This window comes from Ostrea edulis, chromosome 9, assembly GCF_947568905.1.
Source record: "Ostrea edulis chromosome 9, xbOstEdul1.1, whole genome shotgun sequence".
Taxonomy (NCBI): Eukaryota; Metazoa; Mollusca; class Bivalvia; order Ostreida; family Ostreidae; genus Ostrea; species Ostrea edulis.
In genome coordinates this window covers 65431975-65447874 of record NC_079172.1, presented here as the reverse complement: position 1 = coordinate 65447874, position 15900 = coordinate 65431975, and the positions used below count along the sequence as shown (strand labels likewise).

General features: G+C 36.0%; 2 protein-coding genes across 5 annotated transcripts in view; one reads left to right on the top strand and one right to left on the bottom strand.

The window, feature by feature from the left end:
- Positions 1-10217, bottom strand: LOC125657888 (dynein light chain Tctex-type protein 2B-like). 2 transcript variants are annotated; one of them, XR_008798803.1, is made up of 5 exons: positions 10054-10205; positions 4946-5079; positions 2953-3022; positions 2281-2570; positions 1-2157 (listed from the first exon to the last, which is right to left on the bottom strand). XR_008798803.1 is itself a non-coding variant. In XM_048888774.2 (5 exons), exons 1-5 carry the CDS (start codon positions 10122-10124, stop codon positions 302-304), a joined length of 387 nt encoding a protein of 128 aa, XP_048744731.1. In that variant the 5' UTR covers positions 10125-10217; the 3' UTR covers positions 1-301. The 2 variants fall into 2 exon arrangements, 1 of the variants encoding a protein (XP_048744731.1); XM_048888774.2 differs by having other exon boundaries at positions 1-349; positions 2507-2570; positions 10054-10217.
- Positions 10213-15900, top strand: part of LOC125657887 (guanine nucleotide exchange factor DBS-like) — a 50720-nt gene continuing 45032 nt past the window's right edge. Inside the window, exon 1 of one of the 3 annotated variants that reach the window (XM_048888770.2) lies at positions 10213-10356. In XM_048888770.2, the coding sequence (XP_048744727.2) occupies positions 10281-10356 (76 nt within the window). In that variant the 5' untranslated portion in view covers positions 10213-10280. Of the gene's footprint in view, positions 10357-11894; positions 13920-15900 lie in introns of those variants that run through there. The other 2 variants (XM_048888772.2, XM_048888768.2) reach the window with 2 other exon arrangements.

Genomic DNA, 15900 nt, shown 5'->3' with positions numbered 1-15900 from the left:
TTTAGTTTTTTTTCAAATGTTTAATACAAATAAATTATAAACAATATGAAATGAGAACTATTAACAATTTATGATATGCTTCCCTAGAGGTAAGTCCCTATTTCATTTCCTAAACAAGATATTAACTTGTCCCATCAGTCATTATGATCACCATTAAAATTCAAAGAGTTTAAAAAACTTCTCTCTTCAATACTTCACATTTAGATACAAGATCAAATACTAGAATTTACTTTCATGGTAAAATTCTGTATCACATAGTTCGTAATCGTAGAATATCGTCCTCTTTTTTTAAAACACAAGTTCAGTAGTAGAAGCACCCAAACGCTGCAGCCACACAAAATATTGAGTCCTAAAATAACAAAATACTGTATTACATAATCAGTAATAACATGTGCAATACAATGAAAGTTCCATTTCAAACTCTTCTTTTTACATGTACATATATTCATTCAAAATAAAAATAAAAATCTTTAGACGAAATATTAACATATTTTAAATAATAAATTGTTTAAATAAATTTCATATATATGTTATCACTATGTGTGATAAATATAATAAAACATTGTACATGTATTACTTTTTTTCATAACACATCCCATATCTACCCTAAGGCTGGTATCGTAGTCTGGAGTTTATTTGGAGTGCGGTATACAAAAAAAATCATACATTATTCTCAATGTATCCATTGAAACATTGTGTATTATGAATAAATGACTATCTAATTCCATTAAGTTTAAAATCAAAAAGGTTATTGATCCTACATTGGCGAAAATTTGCAAGAGTTGGGTGTAGAAATTTGCAAGCTTGTGTCAGAGCAGTTATTTTCATCCATTGAATGTTAATATTCACTAATCTAAGTTCAATAACTCCTTTATCATATATCTAAAACATATCTAAATTGTTTTCTGCAGATATTTGTTCATTTTCTGGTGAAGTTTAGAAAATGAAACATTACTTGTAGTGATATAAATGCATTCAATGAATTGTGTATAATAGATGTAATATTGGCTGTAACTTTAAATCAGGGTTAAATATTACAATAAATAATTGATACCTTATAAATAATACACTGACACCGACTACCAGAGATTATAAAACAACGCTTGGTCCACCATCTTTGTTTACATTTAGAGTGCAATAATGTTGACTTATGCCCAGAACATTTCAGTGCAGATCTTATAATTAAATATTTAGCATTCAATAATGGCCCACATATTGCATGCTAAAATATTCTTGAACTAGAGAACAGTTTGTAACTAACAAATTATTAGCTATATGATAAATTAGTTTTAAGGCCTTTACCATTGTGTAATTAGCATATACATGTACATATGTACTACACTGGAAGGCTTAATCTTCTCTCAATGATTTTATAACCACAATGAATCTTCCATTTTTGCTATGGAAATTATAGGGCTGATCTAAGTTTTGATTTGTCTCCATCTGTTCCATCATTTACTAAAGATCTCCAACGATTATACGTCTATATCAAGCACAACACAAGATCTCTAATCACACACCTATATCATGGACTACCCGAGATCTCTAATCACACACCTATATCGTGGACTACCCGAGATCTCATACACCTATATCATGGACAACCCGAGTTCTCATACACCTATATCATGGACAACCCGAGATCTCTAATCATACACCTATATCATGGACTACCCAAGATCTCTAATCATACACCTATATTGTGGACTACCCGAGATCTCCCATCATACACCTATATCATGGACTACCTGAGATCTCATACACCTATATCGTGGACTACCCGAGATCTCCCATCATACACCTATATCATGGACTACCTGAGATCTCATACACCTATATCGTGGACTACTCGAGATCTCATACACCCCGAGATCTCTAATCATACACCTATATCATGGACTACCTGAGATCTCTAATCACACACCTATACCATGGACTACCTGAGATCTCTAATCACACACCCATATCATGGACTACCCGAGATCTCTAATCACACACCTATATCATGGACAACCCGAGATCTCATACACCTATATCATGGACTACTCAAGATCTCTAATCACACACCTATATTATGGACAACCCGAGATCTCTAATCATACACCTATATCGTGGACTACCCGAGATCTCCCATCATACACCTATATCATGGACTACCTGAGATCTCATACACCTATATCGTGGACTACCCGAGATTTCATACACCCCGAGATCTCTAATCACACACTTATATCATGGACTACCTGAGATCTCTAATCACACACCTATATCATGGACTACCCGAGATCTCTAATCATACACCTATATCGTGGACTACCCGAGATCTCTAATCATACACCTATATCGTGGACTACCTGAGATCTCTAATCATACACCTATATCGTGGACTACCTGAGATCTCTAATCACACACCTATATCATGGACTACCCGAGATCTCATACACCTATATTATGGACTACCCGAGATCTCTAATCATACACCTATATCGTGGACTACTTGACTTACATTCATAAATATATCCTGAGCGTAGCTGTCTGTATCAGAATCCCAGAAGCACCGACATCCCATCCTACAATAAATCCAGGAAAAGGTGTCATACGACTGATGAATGTAATACGCAAAGCGAAAAATGACACGTGACGAATATACACAACACATAAAGCAAAATTTGTCATACAACTGATAAATGTAATATGCAGAGGGACAACTGTCACATGACCATTATACGCAAAACACAAAGCAAAAATTGTCATACGACTGATGAATATAACATGCAATTGTCCCATAATAATACATGTGACAGCAGAGTGACAATTGTCACATTTTCAGTCACAACCATTCATCCTTCTGTTTTTGAAAGAAGACATAAGTTATTCAAAATTGATTTATTGAGAATAAACTCCATTCAACCTCATGCAGGTCTTAGACAAACTTTTTTAAATGTAACTTACTTTACACCCTCCCCTCTTTGTTCCCCGATAACAACTTGTACCACAAATTTATATCTGTCATATCCCAGATCTGAAAGAAACAACAATCTGATTATAACATACAACAAACTTATATCTGTCGTATACCAGATATGTAAGAAACAACAATGTCCATCACACCTACAATATCTGTGATATGTACACTGATTTACATGATGGTTGAGATTGGACGTGTTTTGTTCACACATTTTACACCTCAATACACTTGATCATGTTGATATTATGTGATATCTATTTTTCCCATTGATACCTATAAACTGTATCTTTCAATATTCTTGATATCATTTGATATCTGTTTTCCCCACTGATAACTAAATACTGTATCTTTCAATATTCTTGATATCATGTGATATCTATTTCCCCCCCCCCTGATACCTATAAACTGTATCTTTCAATATTCTTGATATCATTTGATATCTGTTTTCCCCACTGATAACTAAATACTGTATCTTTCAATATTCTTAATATCATGTGATATCTATTTTTTCCCCCCCTGATACCTATAAACTGTATCTTTCAATATTCTTGATATCATTTGATATCTGTTTTCCCCCTGATACCTATAAACTGTATCTTTCAATATTCTTGATATCATGTGATATCTATCCCCCCCCTGATACCTATAAACTGTATCTTTCAATATTCTTGATATCATGTGATATCTATTTTCCCCCCCCTGATACCTATAAACTGTATCTTTCAATATTCTTGATATCATTTGATATCTGTTTTCCCCCTGATACCTAAAAACTGTATCTTTCAATATTCTTGATATCATGTGATATCTATTCCCCCCCTGATACCTATAAACTGTATCTTTCAATATTCTTGATATCATTTGATATCTGTTTTCCCCACTGATAACTAAATACTGTATCTTTTAATATTCTTGATATCATGTGATATCTGTTTTCCCCACTGATAACTAAATACTGTATCTTTCAATATGCTTGATATCATTTGATATCTGTTTTCCCCACTGATAACTAAATACTGTATCTTTCAATATGCTTGATATCATTTGATATCTCTTTTCCCCACTGATAACTAAATACTGTATCTTTCAATATGCTTGATATCATTTGATATCTCTTTTCCCCACTGATAACTAAATACTGTATCTTTCAATATGCTTGATATCATTTGATATCTGTTTTCCCCACTGATAACTAAATACTGTATCTTTCAATATGCTTGATATCATTTGATATCTGTTTTCCCCACTGATAACTAAATACTGTATCTTTCAATATGCTTGATATCATGTGATATCTGGTTTGTCCATTGTGAAATCTACATCCCATTCCACTACAAATATGTGTTGATACCTGGCTACTGAAAATTTCTCTGTTAATCTTTAACAGTGGGACATTTAGTCTGTGCTCTTGTAAATGTTTTATATGTGTGATACAGAGTTACATGTATCTAATATCTGTTCAGTATATCCAGTGATATCTCAGTATATGTATAGATGTAGCCTACCTCCTAATTTGAGTTTGATATCATCCGATATCTGTTCAGTAAATTCGATGTATAGCCTACCTTTTAATTTGAGTTTGATGTCGTCCGATATCCGTTCAGTAAATTCGACATAGCCTACCTTTTAATTTGAGTTTGATGTCGTCCGATATCTGTTCAGTAAATTCGACATAGCCTACCTTTTAATTTGAGTTTAATGGCATCTGATATCTGTTCAGTAAATTCAATGTATAGCCTACCTTTTAATTTGAGATTGATGTCATCTGATATCTGTTCAGTAAATTCAATGTATAGCCTACCTTTTAATTTGAGTTTGATGTCGTCCGATATCTGTTCAATAAATTTGACATAGCCTACCCTTTAATTTGAGTTTGATGTCGTCTGATATCTGTTCAGTAAATTCGATGTATAGCCTACCTTTTAATTTGAGTTTGATGTCATCCGATATCTGTTCAGTAAATTCGACATAGCCTACCTTTTAATTTGAGTTTGATGTCGTCTGATATCAGTCGTGTCCACTCTGTGGTTTCCTCTGTGTCATATGTTTTCCCACTTAAGTGTTCATTCAATACATTATGTATGGTTTCTTTTACAATCACAGGTCTAAATCTACAAAATATATAAAATAAAAAATCATACGATTGTCATACACAGTCTGAGTTTTAAACAATCACTACCGATAATTTACAGAGGCAAATTATGATTACCAAACTGTAAGATAATTATTTCTGAAGGTTACAATTTACATATTTACAAACATTTGGCATCTGCATCGACACCATTTACAAAATAATTGTATAACATTCTGATTTATGCACAGTTTTAGATTTCCTTACAATTCAGCAACACATCAATCAAACAGCCAATTCATGTGGCCTGTAATTAGGGGCGTTAATGAGCCCGGCAGGGGAGGGCACTGGTTATAAACTTCACTGACATTTATGAGGGAGCAATATATTGCCAGGAATGTGGAATTGTTTCCACATCATTTCAACACGAGAAAGTGAGAAAAAAATAATGACATGACCCAATCCCCAAATTACATAATATAAAAACACATTGAATTTATGAATAAATTGAACATTCGTAATTTAACATGTTTTTTATTATGAATGTTGCAGAATGCAGTGAAATTTAAGATATAAGTATTCACCAGAAACTGAAATTTAGTTACTAGTGGCAGATGTCGTCCCTAGCCTCTACCAGGGCCTTGCATATGACCCATTGGAGGATTAAAGGTGGCCCCAAAGTCCACCCTCCCTCTATCATTTGCATCCACTTTAAAATGTCCTTGGGTACCTGCAGTGATGTATTGTGTAATGTGCAAACTATGTCAGGTTTATTTCTATCACAGTGGAGGAGAACACAGCCCTGAAAAGTTATATGTAAGGTACAGCATAAACAAGAGGCCCATGGGCCACATCGCTCACCTGAGTCACCTTGGCCTATATTTAAAGATTTTCCCTATATATTCGCATGTAAAACTTTGATCCTTATTGTGGTCCCAACCTACCCCCGGGGGTCATGGTTTTAACAAACTTGAATCTGCAGTGTGTCAGGAATCTTTCATGGAAATTTCAGCTCTTCTGGCCCAGTGGTTCTTGAGAAGATTTTTAAATGATCCCACCCTATTTTTTGCATTTTTGTGATTATTTCCTCTTTGAAGGGGGCATGGCCCTTCATTTGAATAAACTTGAAAGTCCTTCATCCAATGATGCTTTTTGCCAAGTTTGGTTGAAATTGGCTCAGTGGTTCTGGAAAAGCAGAAAATGTTAAAAGTTTACGGACAGACGGAGGTGAGCAGAAAAGCTCACTTCAGCTTTCAGCTCAGGTGAGCTAAAACACCTGAGAGAGGCAGCATTGCAGCATAAAAACACCTGAGAGAGGCAGCATTGCAGCATAAAAACAACTGAGAGAGACAGCATTGCAGCATAAAAATAATTCAGAGAGTTATTAGCATTGCAGGTTGTCAATGACAGATTTAGAGCTGCAATAAGAATACCGATATTAACAAGCCAACATCAAGTCAGTGTGTCTCTAGGATTTAAATACAGCACATTATAGAGTAATGTGACTTAAATCATTCATTGCACGGATATATAGTACACACTGACACTGGTTGTGAGGATGATAGCAAGCTTATGCATCTCTGAGAATGGAACTCTGGTCCAAGGCTTATTCATTGAAAACAACTCACTTTTAAGTGCTTGTTTTTTTTATTTTGAAAAACATCATGCACATTGGAAAAGATGATTCATTGCACCATTGTAGGGAGATCCATACTGTATCATGTTTCTCTAATGTGTTCTGTGTTTGTGGCAAGGAAAGTTGCACAAAAGTATGCACTTTTCATCAAAAGTTAAAAAATTCAAGAAAAGTCAAACAATTATGATGTCATATCTTATAATGATCACCAATATTTTTCTACCACTGCAAAACATCAGAAAGTCATACATACATTCTGCATCAAAATGGATTACAGTTTAAACAAATGTTTGTGATACACTGATGCCCACACATGGATCGAAGCAAAGTTGATAATGGCCAAGGTTAAAAAAATTTCAAAAGTAGATCAAACCCTTAAATCAAGGTCACAAGGTCAAACATTTTGTTACCAAAAGGAGGTCTTGTCACAAGGAATACACATGTGAAATATGAAAGCCCTATCACTATCCACTCTAAGTTATAGCCAAGGTTAAAGTTTTAGCAGACAATAGACAGACAGACCAAAATATATCCCCCAAATCTTCGATTACGGGGGCTTAAAAAAGAGAATAATTTTAAGTAGTCCAAGATTACTGACTCTTACCCTTTGTTTTTATTTACTGACATGTGCGGGGAGAGTCAGAGCGGACATTAAAATCTCAGAATTCCTCACCACCACTTCATGTCACGAATTTCCTTCCTATATTAATTGTGTTTCATGTCAAAAAGCAAGCTTCTGAGATGTCTGCATATTGTTGCAATTAAAGGATCATAATAACAAAACTGCATTTTGCACAGTAGAGCACTTCAAAAGATGAACTCATCGGAACTATAACGTCGCTTCACAATCTCACTTTCTGTGCAAGATGTCAGCAAACAAATACACTACACTCCTTGTTAAAAAACGCAACAATATACCATAGGTGCATGGATCAAGGATATTGCACTATAATGTTACATTATGAATCTGTGGGAAAAGATATTCTTTAAAACGTGGATAAATTAGTTTTCTGTGGTTATGACACATGTAGTTAAGTAATAAATTGATGTAAAAAGAGGCAAAATAGGCTGGAGAGAAATATTTATTCGTGGTTCAAATTTCCTCCATTGTTTACATGTAGTTTATAGTGCAGAATCCTTGACCCATGATACATGTAAGTGACTGCAAAAGTTACAAGCATGTGAAATAAGTTTTCCTTAATGAAACTGCTTCGGGGACTCTGTGGTTGACTATTCAATGTGTAGGCCTGAAAGATGAAACTGAAGGTTTCATCGAGGCGCGAACCGCTGAGGGGGTAGATACGGGAGGGGGTTGCCCCCTATTGTGGCCCCAACCTGCCCCCGGAGGCCATGATTTTTACAAACTTGAATCTGCACTATATCAGGAAGCTTTCATGTAAATATTATCTTCTTTGGCCCAATGGTTCTTGAGAAGAAGATTTTTAAAGATTTTTTTCTATATATATTAGTCTGTACAACTTTGAACCCTTATTGTGGCCCCACCCTAACCCCTGGGGGAAATGATTTTAACAAACTTGAATCTGCACTATGTCAGGAAGCTTTCATGTAAATCTCAGCTTTTCTGGCCCAGTGGTTTTTTGAGAGGATTTTCCCAATATATTTTTGCCCCATTGAAGGGGGCATGGCCATTCATTTGAACAAACTTGAAAGCCCTTTAACTAAGGATGCTTTTTACCAAGTTTGGTTGAAATTGACCAAGTGGTTCTGGAGAAGAAGTCGAAAATGTAAAAAGTTTAGAGAAGGACAGACAGACGATGGACAACAGGCGATCGGAAAAGCTCACTTGAGCTAAAAATGTGTAGGCACATGCTTACTTCAGCCTAACGAAGCTACGCCCCTGGTTGGAAAACAATGAATTGTAAAACAAGAGTTAAGGAAAGATGCAAAACTAGATGGCAGTGGAGAATTAGGATTTTCAATATGGTGTCCGCTCTGACTCTCCCATGTAAATGTCAGTAAATAAAAATGGGGGAAAGCGTTAGTGGAAGCTAGGATTATATTTAGGTACAATTAGACTCAGAAAAATCTCGGATTATATTTTAGGTATAAGAGTCAGAGGAATCTCGTATTACATATTGGGTGGCTAAATATGGTCCATACCATACCAGGTCACATGTTATATCTTCCATACCAGGTCACATGTTAAATCTTCCATACCAGGTCACATGTTAGATCTTCCATACCAGGCCACATGTTAAATCTTCCATACCAGGTCACATGTTAAATCTTCCATACCAGGTCACATGTTAAATCTTCCATACCAGGTCACATGTTAAATCTTCCATACCAGGTCACATGTTAAATCTTCCATACCAGGTCACATGTTAAATCTTCCATACCAGGCCACATGTTAAATCTTCCATACCAGGTCACATGTTAAATCTTCCATACCAGGTCACATGTTAAATCTTCCATACCAGGCCACATGTTAAATCTTCCATACCAGGTCACATGTTAAATCTTCCATACCAGGTCACATGTTAAATCTTCCATACCAGTCACATGTTAAATCTTACCACTCACATGTTAAATCTTCTATACCAGGTTATATATATGTTAAACCTTCCATACCAGTCACAAAATTGTTAAATCTTACATACCAGTCACATGTTAATGTCAGTTACCAACATACTGTGACATGTTTTCTTACTTCCTAAGAACAATCAGCAGTGTTTGACACAAAGTTTTCCACTATACTAGGCAAAAGGGAGTATACTATATAGGTTCCATAATTAAATGACTTAAGTCCTGCTGCTGAAAGCAAACGGCAGAACTGTAAAGCGACGAGAACAGAAATGAAAGCTAGTATATAGAAAGAAAGTTTGTAGGAAATTAGAAAGGAACTATCAAACAGGGTTTTAATTTTTTGATAGTCCATCAGGGCCGGGATTCATAAACAACTTATGAATGGTATTCAGATAGTCCGGGACAAAATTTACTAACCTTGGGCTACCGGACTAATGTTAGTGTCGAACCCTGATCAGGGACTGGGAGAGTCTGCCAGAACATGTCAAAGAAGTTACTAACATCGAGGGCTTCCAGGAGAAGCTAGCTAACCAGCTAACACCATGCCTGCTTCCAACCACTCATAATATAGGAACCTACAGCTCGATCTAGTTTTTAAATATTTTTAAACTTGCCAATATGAGGCTTTTGGCTGTCTCAGCTGTGCTATTTAACACTAAGTTACTGAGGGCAGCACTTTCAACGAAGAAGAAGATTAAATAAATGTGACAAGTCTCTATTTATACAGGTATGTTAAAGAGTACCTGTGAAAGTGCTGCATGAAAGCTGTTATTATTTTACGTTTCCTGGGGAATTAAAGGGAGAAATCAACAAAAAATCCCGTCTACTAACTTGTGTTGGAAGTTTGGTCTAATGATGTACGTGTTACTGGTGGTCGTGTCATCTACTGCAGTGTCCGTCATCTTTAAAACGTGTTAAACTCTTATTACCGCTTCATCAAAACAAGTAAAATGGAGTCCCTGACAACGTTGCATTATGGGAGACGAGATACAGGAAGTGTGACGTTTCAACTTTGACCCACAGGTGTTTCGAAGTAATCAAGGTGTGCGAAGATGTAGATGACACACGGAGAGGGAGTAACCCTGCGTAATTTCTCTACCCATAATACCCGGGAGTTTCGTAATCAAGACTCAGGTCAGTTTTCATTCATTCATGTCAGATGCGACATCGATTTTTCACGCGGCACCCTGTTATTTACTTTGTAACGATACAGGTTACATGGATGCTGTGAATCATAATCTTATTTTATCGATGAAGAACTAAATTTTCCCTGTCAGAACCGAATTTCATCAGTTTTTAATTTCGCCAAAAGTGAAATTATGAAGTTTTCCCAGTTGATTTGTGAGGGAAACCTCGACCATATTCATTTTCTGGGCATAGATATAATTAAATCAATGTAAATTTGACATTGTATATGCACATAAGGATAAATAATGTATATGATATATAAAGATGAAATTTATACTTTCATATGTGTAGAAAACTTTGCAGCTAGTATACAGCTGCTGTGCATTATTGACCATAGCCATCAATAGATATGAATGTTTAATTTATGATTTTAAAAAAAACCTACTCACACTAGATTATCCTATATATCCGAATGTATCATGAGGTTTGAGGAAGTTTTTTTCCATCTTGCTAGTTGGTATGGCAACATAAACTAGTAATAGCATAATTTTTTAAAAATTAAACCCTGGGTGGAGTGTACATGTGAATATATGTACAAGCATTTGACAGGTACATCATCTCCGTTTTAGTTTATAACTACTTCTGTTTTACAACACCCCACAAACTGGCAATTTATGCACATGTATACATTATAGACTTTATTTTTGCCCAGACATACATTTACATGTTTTAAGTATAAGCTTCCCACGGTAATGGTCTATTAATATACATTCTGTCCATCACCTGTACAGCTGTTTATAAATTTCTGTAAGGAAGATGAGGACAATGCTACCTGTGTATATATTTACCTGTGTATATTTACCTGAGATTGTGGTGTCTGTAGGGGCCATGACCTGACGTGGAGGCTACAGAGGACAGTTAATTACGACTTATAAGTCTGATACAGGAGATAGGTCTATGATTATAACACACTGTGTTAATGCATCGTAATATATTACCGTGAACTGAACAAAATGTAACAAGTTCATTAAAACATGCCGAGTTTACATATATCATGGTGAAACCTGAGCTTGATTTATGATAAGATGACTATGTTAATTCTGGAAGGTGAATGTAAATAGAATTGGAAAACTAAAGTGTGTGAAGGACATTGTCCTAAGTTAGAAGAGAGCAACTGAATGAAGTTTAGGGGGTGGGGGTGGGGGAGGAACATTGAGGAGTGTGAATTAGAGGGATGGGTGGGTAAAAATTGAGGTAGAAGGGATGAAGATACATTATAGAGATATATCTTAAAACACGTCTGCAGGCTCTTGTCATTCGCCATAAATATTTAAAGCTGGAGTAACATGCAGACATCTTGTTCACAAATGAGAAAGACCATGACAGTTTGATGATGACTACTGATCAGTCCATATAGAGCGAATGAAGGTCAATAATGTAGAAAATTGTTAGGTTTTTAACGGTAGCACGAGGTAATTCAGATTAGTCACTCAACAAGTATTTTTTTTTTCCTTGTTACTCTTGATATCAGAACCTATAAATAAACATTTTGTCAACTGTTTAGTTGGGTATACATTGATAGTTTTCCTTTTTGGGGGTGTGATTAAGCGTGTAACCAGCAGATAACATTAAAGGTGTTCGACAGCTTAGGTAGTGTGATTAACATTGGTACCAATGTGGACGCTTAATCCTGTCGTGAGCAGGGAAACCTGGTACCAGTACAATGTACTATGCAGAGTGGGACTGCTATTGAAAGAGAGGATGGAGAAATCCCTCATTGTATAAAAACTCGGGTGTAGACTTTGGATGGATTTATGTAGTGCAGTGGTAAAAGAGTGATATTGAATTCCAGATGTTCAAATCCTCAGAGAAGCAGACTGTAGGTCAGAAAATAATTAAAGCTGTTCAATATATTATTATCAGAAATATATGATCATATATGAAGAGTGGAGAGTTTAATGTTTAAACATTTGAATGATATATTATGGTGCCTCTGTGACTGTAACAGTTAGACATTGTTGAGGACATTTAGTTACTGGTTTTTGTTTTTGTTTTTTGTGAAAGTATCTCTTCTTAATGGTGCTTTTTTTTCCCCTGTTGTGAGAAGCTGTTTGTAAGAATTGGATTTGAATCCCTGCTGATACATGTAGATCAATGATGTGAAATCCGGCTGTAAACAGAGGTATCATAACACTATTGATCTAGACAATAGTTAGTGGGGTCTAGAAGAAACTCCGCTGTCTATAGTAAAGGCCATAACTCGTCTAAAAGTAACATCAATTTCTGTGTCTTCACTGTTGATTTCGACAGTTAAGTTAGCAGGGTTTAGAGGAGCGGAGATCCGCAGAAGAAACTCCATCGTCTAGAGTATCAGGCTATAACTTGTCTAAACGTAACATCAATTTCCGTGTCTTCACTGATGTTCTAGAGAGAACGTGGTCCATACTTACACTCTGTCGCTAGTCAGGCAGTGCAAACATCAATGTTTACAAGACAATTTAAAATTGTTTGTCATTCCGTCTAGAAAATAAAACAGTTCCTTGTACAGTGTTTGAAGTGAAAGCAGCCCTTTATTTCTGATGACAAGCAGAGGTAAGGATGTAGATATCATGTGCCGAGGATCGAGGCCGCTGTAACATATTGAAGGCTGTGCTTGGTTTATCAACTTAAAAGTAAGTTTACCTGCGAAGGGCAACAGACCATGCTGAGATGACTCATCACATCAAGCAATGTAGACCAAGGCCGAATTATATTTCTCCATCAACAGTATGAACTCCAACTGTCTATATGCATGAATGGAAATATAGTCCTGGTCAAGATTTGAATGTTTTGTGCTCATAAGGATGCTAGTGTAATTTCTGGACTATAATTCTTTTGCTGGTATTGACTGTTTTTAGAAATTGCTGTTGCTGCAGTTTCATTGATTTTTTTAACATTCAATAGATGTGCATGATAAAACAGAAAGCAATACATTAGTTGCAATATTAATATGGATAGAAGCTGTTCCTCTACACCAGTGTCTGGGATGTCACCGTCTTATGTTGCCAAGTGTCATATTATGTTATTGTCCAAAGAGAGGATGAAAGATTAAAATCAAACGATGTCAGCCAATTCCTTACTTCCTGTTAGATAACTTTCCATTACCATGGCAACAGGAAGAAGGGGTGTACATACCACCAAATCAAACTCGCCCAGATCGAAGAAAACAGGAGGAATCCAGGTATCAAAAGTGGAACATGATATTGACGAATTCCTGGAGAACTTCCGACGGAAGAGTTCTACCTTGGATCTGCCAGCAGGTACGGATATGCGCGAGACCCTCGGGCTCCCCCCTGCAGGTTATAGCTCATCTCAGTGCTCCACTGACGAGTGCACGGACGAGAGTCCGGACAGATCTTATTTTCTGCCCCCTTCGACATTTGTGAAAGGTCATCGCCACCAGTATAGCAACACGACGAGCGAGTCTGAGTGGGGGCCGGACTGTGATGAGGAAATCTCAAAAGAGGATAGGATTAAAGAACTCAACGCTCAAACTCAGAACGCTGAGGAGCAGAAGGTGACAGAGAAAGGTAACAAAAGGCTCATTAGGTGTAGGGACATTAAATAGTAGTTTGTTGCTGGAATTTATTTAATCAACATTTAATCAGCTGATATGTTATTTGATGCTCAGATTGGGAAGGAGTAATCTTTTTCATGGAGCTGGTTTGTAACTTTTCAAGTTAGAGGGCTTAATATGTCTGCATTTGGCAAAGTTCACTCCATTTGAATGATAGTTTAAAAATTGGAATATTCAAAACATGTAGCAAATGATGCTCACAGGAAAATGTACCAATTATTGTAAGATTTAAAGACTCCTTCGGGACTTGAACCAGTGATATTGTGTCCAGTGGTATTTAGTGGTCTCAAGGTCATAGGATAACCCAAGATTTTGGATGCATCAAATGAAATAGAATTTTTCAGTATTTACATGGGCTAATTTTCTATTGTTTGATCAAACAGCAATGTAAATTGGTCTATTTAATAAAACATGACATGCACCAATCAAAAGACATTTTTGAAGGATTTCAATTTTTGGGTGTAATGCTTTTTTGCTGAATTTTCAAATAAAGGTTTGTGAATAATGCAAAAATAAAGGAGGTTTGATAGGAAAGTTTTGTAGCAATATTAAAACACTTACAAAATAATTTCACAAAATTCTATAACAATTATTGGATGGGGGGGGGGGGGGGGGGGGGGGGGGGTATTCTATGTCCTTAACCACAGAGTGATCTGACTATGTCAGATAATGCTTGATCTTAACATCCTAGTATGAATTCTAAATGGTGCACCTCTTTGGAGAAAGTTAAGGAGAATACAATCAACAAAGAAAATTGTTATAGATAGAAAGTGGAAAGAAATTGTCAATAGTGTTTTGAAATTGAAAATTTTAAAATCCTAATATTCTAAATCAGTGTAGGTTTAGTCAAAAGTCACTGGGAAAAAAATTAAAACCCTTATAGGACTTGAACTTATGATCTAGTTATCAAACAACTGCATGCATTACCCGGCCCACTGAGCAAAATTTAAAAGGACATTGAGGAGTCTATGACTGGTGTCTCATAATTCATGCCTTTGTTTTTCGATAGAAAGTTAGCCATTATGACGATTGATCATTTCTCCTTAAGGAACAGTGATGCAAAAAAAGTTCTGATATCTGCAAGAAGTGGGTATTAATTTAGCACATAGAAAATACCTTTGACCTATTTAATTCGAAGGAGTCATCATTTCACAGATTATCATTTTTGGTTTTGGTCCACTGGTACAAAATTTCGCTGAGTTGCATATGGCTTACATGAAAATAGCTTACATTATAACTAAGTCTGCTGGTATGAAATTACGCGGATCTTATGTGATTGCGGAATTAGCGGAAATAAATACCGCATGTAAAAATGTACATTTACAGCAGTGTCATTTTGTTAATGATTTCATTAAAAGCCAGTATGGATGATGTGCAGTACTCATACAAATGAGAGAACAAGCTTTTGGTTATGGGGAGTGGTTGTGGCAGCTGTCTATGTAATTCATGAGGGTCATTTATTTTCTTCTTCACCCTCAAAGTGAGCATGAAGATTCTAACTTTTGACTAATTGTGTCCTCGGAATTGCTGACATGAAACATAGGTCCATAGCTCATTGATGATATCTCTTCTTCAGGTAATAGTGGACCCTCTGTACGCGAGTCCATCAGCTGAATGCAGATTTCTAACTGATCTGTTTTGTGGATTTTTTCTGTTGTCCATCTGACGATAGAGACGTACATATCTATGGAGTTGTTTTCTGTTGTCCATCTGACGATAGAGATGTATATATCTATGAAGTTGTTTTCTGTTGTCCATTTGACTATAGAGACGTACATAGCTATGGAGTTATTTTCTGTTGTCCATCTGACGATAGAGATGTATATATCTATGGAGTTATTTTCTGTTGTCCATTTGACGATAGAGACGTACATAGCTATGGAGTTATTTTCTGTTGTCCATCTGACGATAGAGACGTACATAGCTATGGAGTT